The following is a 20,882-nucleotide window of genomic DNA, read 5'->3' as shown; positions in this document are numbered from 1 at the left end:
GGTGCAAAAGGCCAAACCATTGCAAACTTGCTACCATAATCATGGCGTGGTGATTTAGCCGCTCCCTTATTTTTTTTTAGGGACATTTTAGAAAAAGCAAAAGGAGTGAGAAAAATTTTAAAAGAAGCAAAAATGGACAAAAATGCCATTATTTATTTTTAGATTTCCTAAGGAATCCAATACATTTGCATGTCTTTGATTTGAAAGTTGAGTGGTTTTTTTGTCTTTTTTGAAAAAGCTTTAACTTTTTCCAAAAGTGAAAATTTTTTCATGTCTAAAACCTAAAAAACCTTTTTTTTAAAAAACCAAATGCACTCCAAATTAAAATTTTCTATGTCTTTTTTCAAGGAATGGAAAATGAAGATTCTTTTACCATATTTGGTAATGCTAAGAAAGTAATAAGGAAATATCACTTTATTTATTTTCTCATGTTTTGTTTGTGTAGGAATGTAAACAAAGTGTGTTTAATTTTCCAATTATACCCATATTAGATCAAATAAAAAAGAGAATGCATTCAATGCTATATAGTTATTCTAATTTGTTAATGGAGACAAAGTTGTCATTAAAAAGGTGCATTTAATGCTGGCCTTAGTTTCTCATGAGGAAGGGAAAATGAAATCCAAGAGGGTAGGAGGGTTGCATGCCAGGCAACCATTTCCTATGTATGAACATACTAGATAAGGGAAATCATTTGATTTCTCATCCCTTACCTTTTTTTTTTTGGATAAAAAATAATTTATAGGGAGATTGGCTACTTTCATCGCCAAGGGCAAACCCACAACCTCTAGTCAAAAAGATTTACACATGGCACCCAACTGCGAGCTGCAACGGGTATGAATTTATATAAGAAATTACAGATCACACACTAATGAGGATTGTTGGCAACGGAACTTGAACACTAATAAGACTAAACACAATACATGGACCTTATCAATTAAACCAACCCTCATTAGCCCCTTAATCCCATTTTCCATGAACTATAAACGCCCCAAAAGGTTGCTTGGGAATGCTATTGTAACAAACGCTTATGTTCATAAGCAATTTTTTATTTATACAAATGCTTCTAAAGAACGTTAATTTTTTTAATTGAAAATCCAAACGCTTCTCGATATAATGTAAAATAGTAATAATAAGTGGGTGCAAAGAGATATTTTGGGTGCGCGTGTAAGAAATACAATTTGCTTTTGATCCTCTAGACGACGTGGCGAGAAATGAAAGCGACAGCATGGACCATTATGCTAAGCCAAAAACCAGAAAATCAGCGCACAAACCAATCACGGGGCTACGCTTCCAAAATAAGCTTACCCGTCGCCTTGTTTGGTTTCTAGCTTCGGTTGCGTTTCGTTGCTTTGTTTGCGGGATTGCCACAAGCGCACGTTAGCATCAGCAGGGGCAGCTTTTTTGGGGTTTTAGTTTTGCGGGGAAGAAAAGTAGATGGTATCGTACGCAACCTGCGCAAAAAGAGATGGGGCTGCCGGTGACTTTGCTTGATTGCTTGCTTGCGCCAACGAGGGGTATAGTGGTAATTGTGGCAAAAGGTGGTTTGGTCGTTGTTAAATCATTGATCAGACGGTCGTGGTGAACAGAGAGTTTGACTGGTGCGGGGGATGATTAAATGCGCGTGGTAGGTGTGGGACCCTATTTAATTGGATCACAGAGATTCTGGATGGAAATATTTTGATGCCGCTCTGTCACGTGACTCGGGACCTCTGTGCATGTGACCATGTCTTGAGCATCATAAAGTCCATCGTATAATTCATCCCGTAAAGAAAAAATGTGTGCGTGATAAAATAAGTGGTTTTGTTTGCTAATATTAAATTTTTAAATAATAAATTATTACAAAACATAGGTACAAATTTTATATTAAGGTGAGGATTAAACCATATGTTTTCTTTTGTTGGTAAATTAGAAAGAGATAAAACTATTAAACTATCCTAATTCTAACTCGCTTTCCTTCTATTTCTCACCACTCGGACTAGCCACAAAAGTTAGTACTACCGATTTTCGTAGACTTAATATTCTTAATTATTAATTTTCTCTAAGTTCAAATCTACATAATTGCTATTTACACTACAATATAGTAATCCTACACTCATTTCTATGTTATTTTTCTTCATCAGAAAGAAGTTCACGATGATTATTTTAGAGTGCCAATAATAGCTCCTAACCTTGAAAACGTTTTCTACTTTCCCTTCCATATTGCCTCTTCCCCGTTATCGTTGTGTGAAACGTGTCTGGCCCACATTCTTTAAGGGAGTAAAGGTGCCCAACAAGGCCCAGCCACTGGCAATTTTGTACAAGAAGACCCACCTAGCCCAACGTGTCATCATAGACCATATCAATCTCTGTTGTTTATGTATTTTCACTCCTCATCCACATCATCCACATTCTAACCATCTGATTTACACAACCAACAGCTTAGCCATTTCTTGTCACTTGTAACAAAATGCAAGAAATCAATTTTCCACACCCAATAGCAATCAAAATTGAGGTTTAAAAGCACAAACTTCCTTTGAACAAATAAAAACATCATCCAGTGAGCCAAACTGGAGAAAAGGTATCATCCAAATAAAAAGACAATTTAAGGGATAGGGAATTTAAAAAGGAAAAAAGAAAGAGGAATCTTAGAATTTTCCACCTGCGTTTTATTCACCACAAAAAAATGCTTCCATGCCCCCCAGTTTTTGCTCATCAAATTGATCTCCAGAGAACCTATCCAACTCCGGAGATTCACAGGTGAAAATGGGGGGGGTAGGAGAGTGTGTATTAAATATTCCCTTTTAAGATACTGATAAAAAAAAAAATAAGCAAAGTGCACCTAAAAAAATCTGGCTTCAACCAGATTGGTCTTGTACGGGTTCTGAGGAAGTTGGAGAAGGTGGTACAGAACCAGCTTGTTCAGGGGAATCTTCAGCAGTTTTTGTATCTGAGTTCTCATACTTCTTGTTCACAGGTTTTTTGACCCCATCAGGAAATTTTGAGGAGATGGAAGGGGAAGTCTCTAATCCATGGGCCACAGACCAGCCTCTGGGATAACTTAGGAGGGAGGAATCAAGTGGCAAAGCATTCATACCAAAATTATAGGCAGCAGAATGTTCCACAAACGGGTGATCGAATCTGCAAGTTGGTCCATACTTGCAGATTCCATACATGATGTAGTATGAACATGGTGGTTGCCCCTGCAAGTTGGCAAGTATATTAAAAAAGAATACTGATAGAAGAACCATCGAAACAATTCTCTGAGTTGTTTATAAGAACTGAGCTGAACAGTGCACAAACCAACATGCACATCACTGTAATCTAGAAAATAGAAATAAAACTTACAGGTCTTGAGGGAAGCCCAAGTGGGTGTGTAGCTGATTCTGCAATCCTTTCTTTTGGGTGATGGTACTTGCAATCTATTCCATATTTGCAAGTCCCCGTGCTCATAAAATACCGGCATTCAGGTTGATCAGGCCTATGTGGGAGACTTGAGCTTGACAAGTGAACCTGCCCATTGGAAGCTGACTCCCCCTGAGTTCTAGAGTTGTATGTGAGGTTGGAGCCAAGAATTCCAGTGGAAGTCACAGGGCTAATGTTTCCCTATTAAACAAATAAAATATGAATTAGAAATAAAGAAAACTTGCAACAAATCCTCTTTAGTCCACAAAAAATTCAATCACTGAAATCACCAAAGATGCAAAATGTTAAGGCCTTTATGAGCAGCCATATCAACTTTAAAGAATAATGTAGGACATTGAAATTTGAATAATAAAGGGCATAAGACGCAGGACATGACAATATTAGGCTGCAGCTTCCTTTGGTTTGGTTAAGACTCTTGAGCAACTCATAATTACATGCCAACATGAGGGGGAAAAAGAGGGTAACAAACATTTCAATCCACCCATAGGACGCATTCACATAATGGGAAGGAAAATTTCTTCATAGCTAAGGATATAAAGAAGCAAGGAGCAGCATAGTTGACAATGACATCAGAAATTCTTAAAGACTTTGTACATTCCACTGTTTTCGACAGATGACTCTCAATGACCCTTAAAGATCATATAAACTCTTCATACTAAACAATGCACCAGTGTGAAGTAAACTACATGACAAATTTTGAAGTGTCCTTGCCGCATTCCAAGCTGAAACCATGGCAATCTTATTCAAAAAGAAAAGAAAATGGATTGAAAAGGCTATAAAGCAGTTTCTTGTCATTTCTCCCAAAAAAAAAAACAGTTTTAACAGTGTAATACCACAATATAAGCAGAGAAACCTTAGTGTTCCTCATGAATGTATGGCATTAATAGGAACATAATATAGTAATGTCACCGTCTTGTTATATTAAAGAGATAAGACACTGACCACATAGGTGTTCCATCCATGGGCAGGTACAATGCCTTGGGGCGGAAGAACAACAGGCATGTAAGAATGTGGAGATTGTAAACGCGGGCCTGATAAATATGGCGCTCTTGGAAACGACCATGCAGAAAGTCCACCTGCATAAGGTAGACCTGAAGAAGGCAAAACTGTGGAGCCTGCAGCTCCAAAAGCAGGTAAAACAGTGCCAAGTGTCTGAGGCTGGGGATGATGAAACTTGCATGCAGGTCCAAACTTGCATGATCCAGTTCGCATGTAATAAGGACATGACTTTTCTTCCTGAGATTAATGAATCTAAAAATTGTTAAAATGGCGAGCACACTTATTCTCTGAAAGTCTAGTTGAGAACAACCAGGACTCAAGTGACAAAAGTAAGTCAAGAACCTGATGCATGGGGAGTCCTAAAATGTTGAATACGACTGGTCCAGCTCCACGCCTGTCCCTTGGATGATGGAATTTACAGGTTGATCCATATTTGCAAGTTCCTGTCTTCAGAAAATACTGCCACACAGCACAGAGTGCAACATTTGCTACAATCGTTAATATTAATCTAAGTGTGCAAGTTTCTTTTACCCAATGAACCAACATCTCACAGCTATATAAAGGAATTAAAGGAAAAAAATGTCTTATGTTTAACCCCATGTTAATTGAAACATGGGATTATGCCTACTAATGGTGAAAAAATTTAACAAATACCCATAAAGAAAAAAATAAAGGAGCATCAGGTCATAACCAAATACAACATTAGATGTAGGAAACAACTGACTATAATCGGAATATCTTTAGAACAAGCTTGTTCTAGATATCATCATTCAACTTTCATGTTTCTTCTTAACCCTAAGAGATTCTCACACCGACAGTCTCCATAATAGTCTGCACTTGGATAATATAATAGATACATTTTTTAAGAGGAATAACTTGGTTAGATCTTATTAAACAATTGACCAGTCTAATGTTCTGTTTGTTCCCAGGTCCACACCACCAGGATCAGCAATATATTTGATATTTCTCTTCATATGATGATTCAAATCGCCAATTACATAATTTATACACCTAACAATCTTATATAAACTCAACCAAACAAAGTGTATCTGATGAACAAAACAATATCGCATTTTCAATCTTATTCTTATTCCTAGAAGTTCTAATCTTATATGACTTAGAAAACATCAACAAAGGAAGCATACAAAGAAGGAAAGGAGGGAGAAGAATGAGTAAGAAAGAAGCTTCTTAATCAGCACAATCTGAACTAAATGAAAATCTTACCCCACAGTCAGGTTGTCCAACTCTTTCAGGGAGTTCTCCATTGTACTGAGCACCCTGCAGATATAATAATGTACCAGAAGTTTTAGTTCACTAATACCATTTGAGCCACACTCGGCAAAGTTAAGCGCCAGAAAAGAAAAAAGAGAGAAGCTGTGTAGAAGCAATCAATAGAACTCCTCACAACACTCCAAGAAAATTGCAAAAGGCAAAGAAAGAAGCTGTGTCGAAGCAATCAATAAAACTCCTAGCAAGAGCCGCAACACTTCAGTCAAAATGCAATCACTCTATAGAAATCATGCATATCAATTAAAAGAACATTCTTAATTACCTGTGAACCATATTTAGGGTGATTAAAACGACAATTACTTCCATAACCACACAAACCAGTCCTCAAATAATAAATGCAGTCAGGTTCACCAGGTCGATCAGGGTATGGGTTAGACTGAGCCACACCGCCCCCATCTTGATTATCGTTGATATTCAACCGCCAAAATGCCTCTACAATGGATACAAGAAATAGATGCGTAAATTACATATGGACATCAAATCTTCAAATTTCCAAAGCCTCAATCTGCATTGTATAATATATCAGAACTGCTCAAAAGAATTAACACGAAGTAGCAACAGATTACAACTTCCGAAACGTGGTACTAATAAAGCAGTAAACTAGGATCAACCAAATTTTCAATTGGTTCTGAAAGTGAACCCCCAAAAAAAGAAACTTTGAAGGCATAATGTGAAATCTCCAAACGAATCAAAAATTTACAACTAAACAATGATACAAAACAACATTCTTCAAAACCCCAATAAGAATATGACTTGCATCAACATCATATTTCTTACCAACTAAATACCCACTTGTCACAAAAAGGTAAAATTTTTAAACAACTGAACAAAATTCTGAATTTTCAACTAATATACTATGAACAAACACAAATTCCTTGATAATCCACAATATGCATTGCACCTACCACTGGAGTTCTCCGAAACCATGACAATATCAACACATCAACAAAACACAGAATCAAAACAATTCAATACATTCCCAGAGTAAACCGACACATAACACATTGCACCGTCATGATCACAAAATATCATAACCACAACATAAGAGAGATATTTCAATACAAAACCATCATCAGATCGTTATACTCCCAACTGGGTACATCAAAACGCGGTGTTACCTTCAACGTTACCATCGGATTGATTCGGAACAGCATTCTTCAGAGCCTGCCGAGTGTCTGGCATCGGTAGCACAGAGGTTGTGTACACCCGCCCTTTGTTTTGCTTTGCTCTGCTTCTCTCAGTTTCGCCAATCAAACTCATAAAAAAAGCTTCAGACTTTGTCAGGAAAATCACAGCAGCCGACTCCCAAATCTCAGAAATTGACAACAAAAACAGACCCAAAAATCAAAATACAAAGGCTGTGTGAATGTGATCAAAGACTGTGAAACTGGAGGAGATAGAAAAAAACAAAAAAGCTTTTGGAGCATAAAAAAAAGGGACTGAGAATCAGAGAGATATAACTCTGAAATCTAAATAAAATTATGGCTATGACAATGTGTTTCCTATTTGATATAAATTTAATTAATTTATTTTTTCTCCATGCTTTTTTTCTCTTTTCCTTTTCCAACTATATCAAAAAGGCCAAGGAACTGTTGGGGATCTTTGAATGTGAACCCGGAAAAAGTAAGTTTCATCCCCTCGTGTACGAATAATTAAATAGCTCCTTGCTTGAAAAGACATCTATGCCCACCACGTGTCGGGCTCTTATGCTGCGTTATTTTGAGTAATTATGTTGGTTAATAACTTTGATTAATGCAGAAGCATGTTGTCAAAAACTAAAGCGCACATGCCCATGCCATTATTTACTGCTCCATTCAGGCGATCAGGAATTTATTCTTTAAAAAAAATATATTTTTTGGTCTGGAATATCTTTTTCTTATTATATATTTTTAATATGAAACTATTTATGATTTGGAAAAAGGAATTCAATGTGATATAATTGAATAAATCCATCACCGTTGGTTCATAAGCCTGTGATTTCATATTGATCGTTGGATTCAGAATTCTAGTGGAATAGATTCGGAGTGATCTTTTGCAAATTACCGTATTTTGTAAAAGACGAAACTATCCCCATCAATGAAAAGTTATTTACAATAATGACAAGAAGAGTGTTTTATGTCTTCCTGAAAGAAGTATTTGTTTACTACACTTTGTATTTCATTTTGTTGGGTTTGGAGAAATGTAAAAAATTGTCGCCCTTAAAAGGTCAGGAGAGATTTCGGCAAGATGAAAGTTAGGGGGAGGTGTGAGATTTCGACCACAAGATCTAAAATTATATAGCGGAGTTAATTAGTGAAACCCATAGATCTTGAATTGTAACTCAAATATTGAAATGCCAATCAAGTTTAGTAACTCACAGTCATGTTTAATTAATTATGCATATTAATTCTTCTACCAACCATTCCTTTTAATCACAAGCAGTGAGTGAGAATGAGAAAACGACATGTTTATGTTAATATGCTAAAATCATTTTGAAGATGTACTTTTTTTTTCACGCATTAATTGATCTGCCAACTACCCTACTTGACCTCAAACAACACTTGAGAATAAAAAAATGACACGTTTATGTTAATATGATAAAATCATTTCGAAGTGTACTATTTATTTCTTAGTGTATGTATAGTTCCTCAATCACATTTGTAGAGGACTAGCACTCCAGTGGTTGTGGTGGGAAATATCTACTACAATTGGAACATGAAATTGTGGATAGAGAAAGATCCATGCCTCATCCTATAAACAAATGTCATGCTTCACGCTACTAGTAGCAATAAGGATATCATAGGATCACCCATATATATAGCCAGGTTGGCCACCACCATGGACAAGATCTATGCATTTATCAGAGGTGGAGGATTTTCTAAACGTGTGCACCAACGTTGTCGATAGTTTTGTCTTTTTTTCAAGTGGCAGCGAAGAACTGAACCAGTTCAAACATTATAAAACCCTTTTCCTTTTTTTTTGGGGGTCAAAATCCCTTTTCCTTTTATTGTTTGTGAAGAAGGAAAGAAAATGAGGGGAAGGGTATAATGGTCAATATAAAAAACTGAGACCCCAAGCAGTTCGCTGGGTGTCGCTATCACTGTAATTGAGTGGAATTAAATTAATTACCGTAAAGGGGGACTCATCTGGGATTGGGAAGGGTACGATGGTCCAAAGAGGTTAATTTTGCCCCAAGAAATCTCTTTGCACAATTCACACTACACTAGCAGGTGTGGGTCCCGGGGGAGGGTGGGCAATTAGATTCGACCCAGTGGACCACCACCAATTGGCAGCGTAGAAAGTGTCATGTCCAGACACCGAGAGAGAAAGAGAGAGAGAGAGAGAGAGAGAGAGAGAGCCCTTGGCCTTCTTTGTCACGACTCGCCAAGTCATGACTCATTTTTGTGATTGGCTAACGAACCCCTTGTATAGTCCCAGTCCTCACTGGCCGCTTTAGGCTCTGTAGCACAGGCCCTGATTTCTTAGGTTCACCGCATGGCAGCAACTCAGGACTATTGTTGACTCCTACGTCAACTTAATTTCTGCCACAACAAACTGAGAATAAAGTATTCTCCACTTTTGACCACCGGTTTGGGTACGGGGTTTTCTTTTCTTTTTTTCTTTCTCAAAATTCTCTGATAAGCTAAGCAGTCAAACAACATAATTGTAGTAACATCGAAATGATTTGTTAAATTGTCCTGTATCTTATAAATCCTACATAGAGATGAGAACTGGTTTAGACTTGACTCTAATTCAATCCAAGACCAAGACGGGCCATCAAATCAGACCATACTACACTAGGCTATGTGATTATTAGATGCAGCATAAATGGTTGGGCGTTAAAAAAACCAAAAAATTTAATCGTAAATGAAATACTTGGGTGCATCTTGATTGGCAAACGTCAAACAGGCAACTATGTCACGATCTTATGAAATATTTTTACCCATATCGAATTTTCCATTTTCGGTTAATAGAAAAGTTGAAATTCGTAAACTTAGGACTAATTAATGTTTTACCACTCCTGATGTGAAAGTCTTTATAAGTTAGCTAACTGTCACATTTGTGGCTTCATACCTTAACTACTGAACCCCTGGAAATAATTCTGACATTGAAATTATAGGACAACACGTGTCATCTTTTTATCGAAAAGACCTGTCAAGGCGTCCAAAGTAGTCCTTTGGAAGGTCTGTTGCCTTCTAACAGGGAAAGGTCTGTTGAGAGAGAGAGAGAGAGAGAGAGAGAGAGAGAGAGAGAGAAATCTAAAGGCAGCAGCCGCATTTGGAAGAGGACCATGATAATACACAAACATAATTAGAAAGAAGGACGTTGGCAGTTGGTCAAGGACGTTAAAGCTTTAACATAAATTATTGAAAACCAATAGGTCAAGCAAAGCCAGTAGAAGTAGGCAACACTGCACTCAGTTAAACATCGTCTTCGGTCAGGCACTTTAAAAGTAAAGTTGCCTTCACATTGGCTAGTTTGGTTCCAGCTATAGATTATCAGGATCCTAACCTTTTAGACCAGATGTCCCAAGAAAACTAGGAAACGAATCATATCCAACAAGTTCACAAGGGGACAAATTAGCATGCATAAAGGCTGGTCAAACCATGCTTTGGAAAAGTCAATCATGACTAACTTACATTTTACCAAAAGAATTTGACTGCGACAGAAGCTAGGCTGTGATTTTTGTACAAGCATTTAAATTCCCCTGCTTAAGCAAAAGGTAAACAGTAAATAAATTAAAGTTGAAAGAAGCCAAAAATGCGGAATCATACCAAACATATATGCGAACATGAATTCCAAACTTGACCAATACACTGATTCTGTTGGTCTAAGATCAAAGGGCAAAGATAAGCTATATCATCAAGCGTGAGAAAATAGTGAGAAGTATAGACATGAGATGATATTAAATATAGGACTAGTTCACCTTCTAAAGCATCATCATCCTTAAGCCAGCAAGTGATTCATTTCACCACATAAACCGTGGGAGAATCTCGTTGAAGCGATCATCCCAATGAGCTTTCTCACTATCCCCATAAAAGAAGAACAGTTTGCATCGAAATTGATATTAAGTATTAGAGTTCCTGGAGCAAAATTGATGACGAAATAACAATGAGGTAGAATGAAGTAAAATTTTCAAAGATAGTTCCATCGAAAAATTAAGTCAATTACTTCCAAAAACATTTCCTGATGGTCAAGTCTTGATTTTGAACATCTTTAAGTCCTAGTCATACCCAGAAAAAGGAGACAAAAATTACTTGTTGAATTCAGCATACCTCAATAATATCATCCTGCAACATATAAAGCCTCAAAACTTGTCTACAAACTAGACTAAGAGGTTGCTAATCTGCCTGTACACCTATCTCTCCGCCCTACCTAAGAGTAAGCCGGGATTGACTTTCCTACTCGTATACCCTTATACCGCTAGATTAATTATAGAGTCAAAAGGGTAAAATCATATTAGCATTATTCACAAGGGAAGCTAGCAGCAGCAACTCAACAGAAGAACATGGAACCCTGGACATTCTTATGCAACTTAGGGAGCTCTGGAAATGGGATACTCTCAGCTGAAGTGACACTGCCGTTCCCTGATGAGGTTTCTGAGAGATCTTCAAACTTCATAAACTGCCCCACTTGTGCAGCAGCAAGGTGGGCATAACATATGGGCGCCACTGGAAAATGGTTGGTAATAGTGAGATGGAAGTAAAGCTCTAGACTAACTAGATTTTATCATTTCCACTGGAAAAGAATTTAATAAAAGAAAAAAAATTTAATTGCAGAAGTGTGTTTAATTTACCAATGGAGATTGCAGTTGTACTCCTTTGGTACCTGAAATAAGCAAACATATATCTAGATAAATTCAATTGAAAGGTTATTCAAGCTGAGTCATATGGAAAGGGATTGAAAATGAAAAGCTTACACGTAAGAAAGGGAGTGGATTAGGTTTTGCAAGCCATCAGGAGAAAATCCAATCTCATCAACCAGGACATGATAGTGTGCTGGCCGCGAAGTTCCCTGTCATATGAAGCAACACAAAAGATAAAAAAACGTGATAAAAGGGAATTTAGACACCTGAGTTGAGTTGGGGGGAAACAAATACGCTGAAACAATGGGTAAGGGGGCGGGTGCTTACAATCATTCCTGCATGAGCACACATGTAGAAATCATAATTCCTTGGATGCACAATATTTGTGTCCACAACTGTCCCTGGAGAGAGAGAGAGAGAGAGAGAGAGAGAGAGCATTAAAACAAAGAGATAAATGATAAAGGCAATAACAAAATTCAGAAAGTAGCAGACCAGGTGGAACATTATCAGTGGAACCCCCGGTTTGAAATAGCTTCGTGTGATGATTTTTCTGAGCAACAATCACAGTAAACTTTGGAACATCAACCTCCCCAAGGTGCTGGTAAGCCTGTAATAATAAAAATTTGACCATCTTAATGTTGAGAAAAAAACAACGAACTTCAGCACATGGTTGATAGCAGGTCCTAGGGACAAACCCAGTCCATTAATGCTCTTGGCAGAAAGGGGCTTATGCAGGAATAAGGCAGGAACTACTAAACTTCTGGGTATTTCAACAATTTCAAGTCATGATTGGATTAAATACCAGAGGCTAACTGATTAAATATAGCAATTGTCGCCTTGAGTGGGTATTCCGATAAAAAGCTTTTCTTAGATCAGATATAATTAACTGTCAAAACTAAAAATGCAAATTGGGACATGTAGCAAAGAGAGAGTAAATCATCCTTCAAATCAAGTACTACATTGAATGGACAAAGAAAAATTGAATTGCAGAACCTTTATGATTTGGTCCAGCTCGATGTTCAAGACTTGATTAAATTGTGATTCGCTGACTCCGTCCCTAAAATAAATAAATAAAAACATGTCTTTACAAGTAGCAGTAGGAAAAACAAGACAGTTGCCACATTTCATGCTCCAAACACAAGTAAAAAAACCAGTTCAACTGGGGGGAAAAACGAACTAAGCAAATAAAAAGTTTCTAATTAAATTAAGAGGGCCACTAGAAGCATAAACCAAACAAAGAGCAATATTCCTATTTAAGTGTAAAATGGAAGGATGTAACAGCATAAATAGGCCAGATATATCCTTCAGTAAGAATAGTACATAAAATATGATATCACCACCAGTAGGCAACAAAAGGGGTACATTTCTCTTTGTGGATTTAGCTTGACTATATTTGCAGCATCCACACATATTATATGACAAATTAACGCCTGCCATGAAGGGTGGCCACATTGCCTCAAATCAAAATACGACTACGATGAATGGCCTCCAACTGGAAAATACCAAGTAATATAAATTACACAAGTTGCAATGTGAAGTGAATCCACCATATCTGATATGATATGATATCACCACAAAAGGGGTACATTTCTCTTTGTGGATTTAGCTTGACTCTATATTTGCAGCGCCCACAAGATATTATGAAACATACTGTGAGTTTGGGACTGTATTCCGGTTTCGTTTCGAAGGAAGTCACTTTTGAAAGACCAAAACTGGGTCATTAGCATTTCTTTTTCAAATACCAAAATAGCCAGAAAATTACCAATACAATGTCATGATACCTGAAGACAATAATCTGAGTTGGTTTACGTCCGTTGCTTGTTTTATAGAAGTCCACAAGCAGTTCCCTGCAACAAAAGGCATTTCCAGCTTTAGCAGTATACTGGAATTGATAATTTTAAATAAATGAATTTCACCAGTCTATCTTAAATATTTTTAATTTCATCAAACTTTTTACAAAATATACAATATTGTAATCAGGTCTCATTTAAGTTACAAGAGATTAATAGCCACAACTTTTATGTACCAAATTTGGGAGTGAAGACTTCTGATATCTAATGGGCCATATTAGAGAGTCCAGTAAGTGTGAAAGCAAACTATAATTCTTAACATGTGATCAACTGGTACGAATACTAAATTCCCTGCTCAAATACCTGATAATACCAGCATCAGTTCCATTTTCAAGTGGCTTGTACAGAGCATCGATCATCTCTAGCTTAGGAGATTGTGTTCTAACAGCTGCTCTGTACCTTGAAATAAGTGGCCAGCTTCGAGAGCCAACAACCTGAAACTCCAACAAAATTGAAGAAACAAAATGACTATAATGCACAGATTGGTATAAATATAAAAAGAAACTTGAATTGTAATTACCGCAGCAACAGAAGGAATATCTGAGCGACCAGGAGACCCATGAGAGACATCCATCCCCAGAATCATTGTAGGAGTATCATTAACCAGAGGAACACATGAGGAGTGCTCTATTGCCAACAAAGAATTTATTCCTCCAAGCTATATAGAATTAGACAAACAGAAAAAATCAATAGGGTCCATTAATTATTAAAGTAGCGATATATTCACCATTTAGCTTCTTGCCTTAGAATTGATCTTAAGAAGAACATTTGTCAGGTACTGATCATTAATCTTGGAAGGGGAAATGCATTGTGTGACAATCCCGAACTCACTAAGACTTTTTTTCTTCCAAGGTCCTATAAAATGTATAAGAGCATAAACTAATTACGGGATCAAATTGAGTTTGATTGTCAATTATTAATAACAAAGCCATACCATATATATCACAATTTTTTTTCTCTGGTAAGACACAAAGAATGAATTGAGGTTCCCCTGGAAGCTTAGCTAGAATCTGTTCGAACATCTTTTCAACTCTTGCTACAGGGCTTTGTCTTCTACATTGTGGATCTTCTTCAAGTAATGTAAAGGGACGCTCAATAAACTGCACATGTGGGAGAGACAGAGAGACAGAGAGATCAGAATCAGCATAAGTCTAAAAACAAAACTTAGCAAATGGTGTAACCTACAATGCCCTTCTTCCTCCCACAGTTGATAAGTTCCCGTGAGATATGACTGGTATCACAGCGTGCAGAGAAGTTGACAACAAGCCAACGGTCAATGCGAGTAGGGTTGAAAAGTGTCTGGTAGATTAGGGAATTGCAAGCAGAATTAAGTTCAATAAGCTAAAATCAAATTCAACTAGTAGTAATGAAGGAAACAAAACAGTGCAACCTCTTTCTCAGAGAGCAACTGATAAATGAATTTTAGAAAGCGTAGAAATAAATACCTTATTGTTGAAATTCCATCGTCCCTTATGAGGGATGCAGTCGTCACTGTTACCAACCTTTAACTGTTCATCAAAGGAAAGAATGCATTAAAAAGAGAGCTGATAGTTGATTGAGTGAAGAGGGCACACTCCTCACTCACTCTCTTTCTCCCCACCTCTACGGACACATCCAAATATACAGAAACTGTTTACCTTTGGAGTCTCGAGAACACGGCCATTGACCTGAGTCAATTGCTTCTCTATAGAAATACCACATGTAGCAAGCATAGGATCATCATCATACTGGTATTTTTTCACTGCCTGCAATAGCAAAGCAAATGAGCAAAAAGAATATTACAACATGTGGTCAAAGAAGAAAATTCAGTGACCTGCAAACTTACATCAGTCACAGTTCGTATTCTTTCATGAGGCTTCTGCCTTGATTTTTCAACTAAGGATGCCCTCTGCATTGAAGATAAAGCCTTTGTATACCGTTGTAGTGAAACAAGCGAACAGAGCTAAAACACCTCGTTGGGGGAGGAACACAAATCACGATCTCAGACAGAGGATAAGACTAACAAACAATGATATAATAAGCAAAAGAAATTTGCACACCTCCAGTGGCAGATAGTTGGGCCTTTTTGGCTTGCCAACATCAAGGCATGGCATGTATTGGGAAGAGGTGAGTTCTACACCACAGTGCTTAGTAAAATACTCATACACAGTAATCTCCACAGTCTGACCCTCAGTTGTGCCATTGCCACTTTTTAACTTCATAGGGAAACTTGAAGGAAAAAAAAAGGGCCAAAAATTAGGAAGTTTTTCAGATGTGAAGAAGTAGGAAACAAACTTTTAGGAGATAAGCACATACTATTGTTGATTACAGGGCTTCTCACTTAAGCCTATTACTTTGAATTCCATGTTACGGTGCCTTGCGTTAATCCTCATATTTTTCAGCATTTTCTTGGCCTGTATGTTACCATGAAATTGAAATTTAACAGACTAAAGTTGATGCTGAAATCTGAACCTTTAGTATAAGATTTAGCAGTTTTCTTTTTTACCTTAACCCAATCAATGTAGCGAGCTTCTCGTACATCCTGGTTGGTTATCAGAAAATCAATGACAGGTCCAGGCGTTAGGATCATCGTTGTAGATACATCTGCACAAATAAATGGAAACAAAAATGTCAACAAAACAAGTGACAACAATGCTAGTGAGTTTTGAAGACTAAAGAAACCAAATCACAAGATCTGGTACCCATATTCAAGGACAAGCCACCCTGTGTTGGACGGAAACTGGAATGAAATCCCCGAACACCCTTTACACCTGCTCCAACATCAACAAAGTTTCTGGAGTCATCATGAAAGAATGATTGTCGTACTAGAAGACACCCCCTGTGCATGTTTAATGGTCATAATTAAACAAATTTAGAGTTCACAGAAGAACAGAGTACAGTTGAAAAAGAACATAGTCAACATATGAGTGAGAGAGAGGTACGTGTTAGCTGCTTGCTGCCGCAGAATGATATCAAGCACTTTCAATGCATCCTGAGTATTATCTATATCCACTCCTCTCAGGGCAAGAGCGATTGACTTCAGAGGTATTTCGGCAGCATAGCTTATTTCTACGTTGAAAGTTTTTGACTGAAAAGAACGTCTTGACCGTTTGTCAGCCAGGGGGCTCCCATTTTCACTAACACACAAGAATGCCAGTTGGACAATACAAATGAATTGTTGATAAGAGAATAAAAAAGAACTTTTAAACCAAGACCAGGAAAAAGGAATAGGACAAACTGCTTTGCAAATGTCTCCTCCAGCACAACAGAAAACTCAAGCCTTCTCTGTGGCAGAGGACCCAGTGTGTACAGAGCTTTGTCCCCATCATATGCAAACTTTTTACCACCAAGTTCTGAAAAGTATGTTTGATAAAGCCTGTCAATCAGTTTTCTCCCAATTCCCTTGCCTTCAACAGCTATCTTATCTTCTGAAGTAATACGAACCTGCAAATAGCATGGCATTAAGAAATTGGTACTAGATACAATAAACTGCATGTAAAGAGAAGAGTCGCAGGAGGTAAACATACAAAATACTGGTAAAATACAGCATCTGGAACATTCACAGAAACTTTAAAGTGGTTTGCAAGCAACGGTATCGTTTGTCCAGTAGTTCCAGTCCCACACCTACTCATAATAGAATATTTCGGAGGAGCCACTAGTTCTGGCTTCAAATTAGGGGGTATGGTCGGAGAAGGTGGGGACGAATGTGGGTCCCCACCGGCATTTCCAGGGCCAGCTACATCCTCCATTGTTCACTTGAATAAATATGATCTGCAAGGCTTTAAAGCAAGGAAGATCAAAACTAATTAGGTGAACAACGGACTAATTCCCATCCTCACGGAAACTGAACAGAAACAAATATGCTTATACATAAACTCAGCTTGTCAAACATTCATGATTCCCTTAAGGTTACATAGCAAAATCTGCCAAAAAGGTTGAAAGCATAACCATAAATTTCCTGATAGATCATTTGACATCACTTGATTTTTTTAATTTGGTTAGACTATAGAAGAGCTCTAAGTTCAGTAAAACGCTGTAATTGCTCGGATCTTGGCTCTGATGCAGAAAGTACTGCTTCAGTCAGAACCAAAGTTACAAACAGTACTAGATGGAAGCAAATCAAGCTAACTACTCAACTATTACATATGAACTTTCATGTGCATTATAATCAGATTTTTCTCTCAGATAATTAAGATTACAAATCCCTTGAGTTTTTTTTTTTTTTTTTTTCAAAGTTGAAGGGTAACCATATAAAACAGGATAAAGAGTTTTCTAAAATGAGGACAAGAGACTCTTCTCAAAACACACCATAACAACCCGAAATTAGTCACACATTCTGTACCAAACATACCATATATAAATTTAGAAGGGATAACTGAGATAAAAGAGACATAAAGGCACTAACACAAATATGACCACAAATCCAAATGTAGAATGTTTTCCATGTGTTAGATCACTATAAAATAAAAGGAAAATAAAAGTTCAAAACTATGAAGATAAGTTATATTAAGATTGACAGAAGAAATATATCAAATGAAAATAATTGACAAAAAAAAAAAAAAAAAAAAAACAGCAATAGAAGCAAGAGAAAATAATCATACCTGAGATACTTTATAGATGAAAAAAAATAATTCCGAGGTATATAGTAAAATAAAACAAAAATATGTGAAATGTGGAAAATATGTAGACATACAAATACAATGACATACGTGAATTGCTTGAAATTTTGACAAGTTACTGGCAGGTGAAGGTGAAATATCAAGACACCATAAACGAATATCAAAATCTGGAAAATTAATAAATAAATATTATTTGCGTATGCTATAAGGTAAGCAACGCTATCAATTTGAGGACTGGAGAAGCGAGGGAGAGAAGTAAAAAATAAAAATAAAAAATAACTGAAAAATAAACAAAAATGACTAAAATCAACACTAACGCAAGCACAAAACATAGATTGCATTAACGAGAAACAAAGTTTTCTGGAGACTTCCAGAAGGCAATGCAGCAAGCGACTCGCAAATTTCTTCCAAAACATTACAGTGTTAGCCGATTCAAGCAAAGTTAAAAATATGAAAAGCGAAAAAAATTCCCTAACAAAGTAGACGAAATGAGCACAGAGCGATGCATGAACGAAATCGCGGAATGCAGAGCAAGAGAAAGAGTGAGAAAGCAAAGCTTAGAGCGAGAATCGTACTGTGAGAGCTGCGGAACGAGCTTCGTCTAGGGTTTAGCAGAGCCACTGAAAGTTGGGAGTGAGAGAATTCGAAGAGTCCCTCTCTATCGGCTTGAGAGAGAGAGCGAGCGCATGGAGGGAAAGAGAGGCTCTTTTAGGAAATAAATTTGGTCATGTACTGCTGTGTTGCAATTTAGATGAATTTCAAATTTTTAATGGAAAACCAAAAATTCGTTTTCCACAGGGAAAATGCAGGTGAATTATGTCAGCCGTCCAATCTGATTTGATAGCAAGTTGATATCAGCACCGTGTTTTTCTCGTGGATCCAATGGATGTTGGGTGAGGCATCACCCTGATCGTCCCGTACGGAATTGCTCGTGGCGTTAGAGTGGCATTCCGATAGTCGCACAGCCAAGTGTTGGGGCCAGATGGACGTGGAATTTTGTGTAATTCTGGGTGAAGTATAGGGCTATTTTGGTCATTTGAGTATATGGTTTGCCATAGCCATTGGGTGTGCGATGAGGTTCATGAAAGTCTAAAGCTAACTAATTAAAGAGAGCCGTCCAATGGTGTGTTGGTATAATTGTTTAACGGCTCTGATTGTTGAATGTGCGCCGTTGCTTAGTCAAAGCACCAAACAAGGTCAAGGCCACTGTGGCCAGCTATGGGCTTTCATGCAGCTTATTCATCAAGGCCATTTCGGGCCTTTCTAGTTCTAGGCTTTGTTCTGGTCTTTTGGGCTACAGGCCCCCAATGTATCAACAAGGAAAAACATCAATGGAACAATAGCGCTAGTCTTTTTATTCTTCAACCATCGATAATCTAATATGCGGAAATGAGGATTTGAACCCGGGTACAAGAAAGCGGGCAGATGGGCTCACTGTCATGACCACCTGTGTTAACCCACAACTGCATAATAGCTAATCACACATTTTTTCCACTTAAAAAAGAGGGGGATTTATACGTATTGGTAGGTAGACTATGAGTTATGAACTAACAGCCAAAATAATTGGTGATTGCAAACCCAGTATGAGTAGACTTGGATTGGATTGGATTGGATAGGCTAATGCAATAATCCTTTAGATAAAGTTGGATAAATGCACAGTTTCCTCTTTCCATTTTAAGATCTTAATCACAAATAATATTTAAAATCTTGAATTAAGAGTTTAAGAGCAGATCTTTAAACCGGGTAATTAATTTTGATAAGAGAAAAGCTAGAAAACAATCATTTTCTAAAAATACAAGCTTTTCATTTACAAGCAACAAGGCTTTGCATCGTCAAAGCATACACATGTATTTTAAAGATGAAGAATGCCATAGCAAAAACATCAAAAAGAAAAAGAAAAAGAAAAATACATCATCATCTTTGCAACCCATGCAACACTGTGGTTGGAGATAACATAGCTAGCTCAGGAGGGATAGAAGGGGGAGAAGAAGATCCACGAACCCGAGATGGGGTGTTTGCATATTGAGCTATCTTGACCTGTACTTTTGCACTGTCGGGCTTGCAAGGTCAAGAAAACTCGAACATTCTTCGTGGAGTTAAAAAAATCAAAAAAATAAACATAACAAGAATAAGCTCAGAAGAGATATCGCCATGACTTCTACCAGCACATCTTTCTCTTTTCTTCCCCTATGCAACAAACCACTTGACCTACTGGGTGAGCCACGAGACCCATGAACATCAACAGAGCCATGGCTGAGACCAAGAGAAAGTGAGTGGGAACCAGAGAGCTTGGAGAAGATGAAGGAGGGGCATGTAGGTATTATTAGGGTTGACCACCAGTACAAGACTGGTGAAACAGTGCCATGAAGATAGAGAAGGGGATGGGATATATGATGCTATTTATATTGAGGGAGTGGTCACAGAATGAAATAAAGGCTGATGGGTATAATTGGCTCTTTAATGGAAAAATAAGGTGATGTGTCGTTTTCAAGCTAGGGCAGACACTAGGCATAATGAGAATTTGTTCTCTTGGGATTCAAAAACCGACTCTATTTCCGGATTAAGACTTCTTTTTTGTGCTTTTGTTCTTGTTTTTTCAAACAGTAAGTTCCCTTCTGCTTTTTTAGAATTCTACTACTGCCATATCCTGTACTAAACTTTTTACAACTGATAAAAGTATGTTTATTATATTCAACTTTAGATGAGAGATTGAAAAAATTTATGTTTTTTTAAAGAAATCTGACCTAATTACTGGTTCACAAATTTAATCCAATGTGAGATGAGAAGTGGTGCATTTATTTTGCTTGCAACTTATACCATACATCTGTGTATCAGAAAAAATTGCATTACATGCATGCAAAGGTAGCTTTGACCATTTCGATAAGTAAGAACAAAAAACAAGAAAAAAGAACAGAGTGGGTTTTGACCATTGAATTTCTCACCAGATGTAATCTTTTT

The 20,882-nt window shown here is 37.3% G+C and overlaps 2 protein-coding genes across 3 annotated transcripts; both read right to left on the bottom strand.

The window, feature by feature from the left end:
• Nucleotides 1-2,486: 2,486 nt before the first annotated feature.
• Nucleotides 2,487-7,318, bottom strand: LOC103329159 (zinc finger CCCH domain-containing protein 3-like). Its single transcript, XM_008231589.2, has 7 exons — nucleotides 6,810-7,318; nucleotides 5,954-6,123; nucleotides 5,626-5,679; nucleotides 4,744-4,860; nucleotides 4,345-4,638; nucleotides 3,325-3,582; nucleotides 2,487-3,179 (listed from the first exon to the last, which is right to left on the bottom strand). Exons 1-7 carry the CDS (start codon nucleotides 6,949-6,951, stop codon nucleotides 2,835-2,837), a joined length of 1,380 nt encoding a protein of 459 aa, XP_008229811.2. The 5' UTR covers nucleotides 6,952-7,318; the 3' UTR covers nucleotides 2,487-2,834.
• A 3,498-nt stretch (nucleotides 7,319-10,816) lies between these two features.
• AGO6 (Argonaute family protein) lies at nucleotides 10,817-18,935 on the bottom strand. Of its 2 annotated transcripts, XM_008231588.3 has the most exons (23): nucleotides 18,500-18,935; nucleotides 16,833-17,084; nucleotides 16,544-16,749; nucleotides 16,248-16,442; nucleotides 16,008-16,144; nucleotides 15,812-15,909; nucleotides 15,622-15,719; nucleotides 15,366-15,534; nucleotides 15,152-15,268; nucleotides 14,964-15,071; nucleotides 14,772-14,834; nucleotides 14,512-14,625; nucleotides 14,261-14,426; nucleotides 14,069-14,181; nucleotides 13,847-13,984; nucleotides 13,630-13,760; nucleotides 13,258-13,323; nucleotides 12,470-12,533; nucleotides 11,969-12,083; nucleotides 11,804-11,877; nucleotides 11,591-11,685; nucleotides 11,468-11,499; nucleotides 10,817-11,342 (listed from the first exon to the last, which is right to left on the bottom strand). In XM_008231588.3, exons 2-23 carry the CDS (start codon nucleotides 17,052-17,054, stop codon nucleotides 11,167-11,169), a joined length of 2,697 nt encoding a protein of 898 aa, XP_008229810.2. In that variant the 5' UTR covers nucleotides 17,055-17,084; nucleotides 18,500-18,935; the 3' UTR covers nucleotides 10,817-11,166. The 2 variants fall into 2 exon arrangements, with proteins under 2 accessions (XP_008229810.2, XP_088906828.1); XM_089050702.1 differs by lacking the exons at nucleotides 10,817-11,342; nucleotides 11,468-11,499; nucleotides 11,591-11,685; nucleotides 11,804-11,877 and having other exon boundaries at nucleotides 13,239-13,323.
• Nucleotides 18,936-20,882: the final 1,947 nt, after the last annotated feature.

The sequence above is a fragment of the Prunus mume genome, linkage group LG4, assembly GCF_029339155.1.
Source record: "Prunus mume cultivar Tortuosa linkage group LG4, ASM2933915v1, whole genome shotgun sequence".
In the NCBI taxonomy this organism is placed as follows: Eukaryota; Viridiplantae; Streptophyta; class Magnoliopsida; order Rosales; family Rosaceae; genus Prunus; species Prunus mume.
Note: the sequence above shows the minus strand (reverse complement) of the source record. Positions and strands in the feature narration are given on the sequence as shown.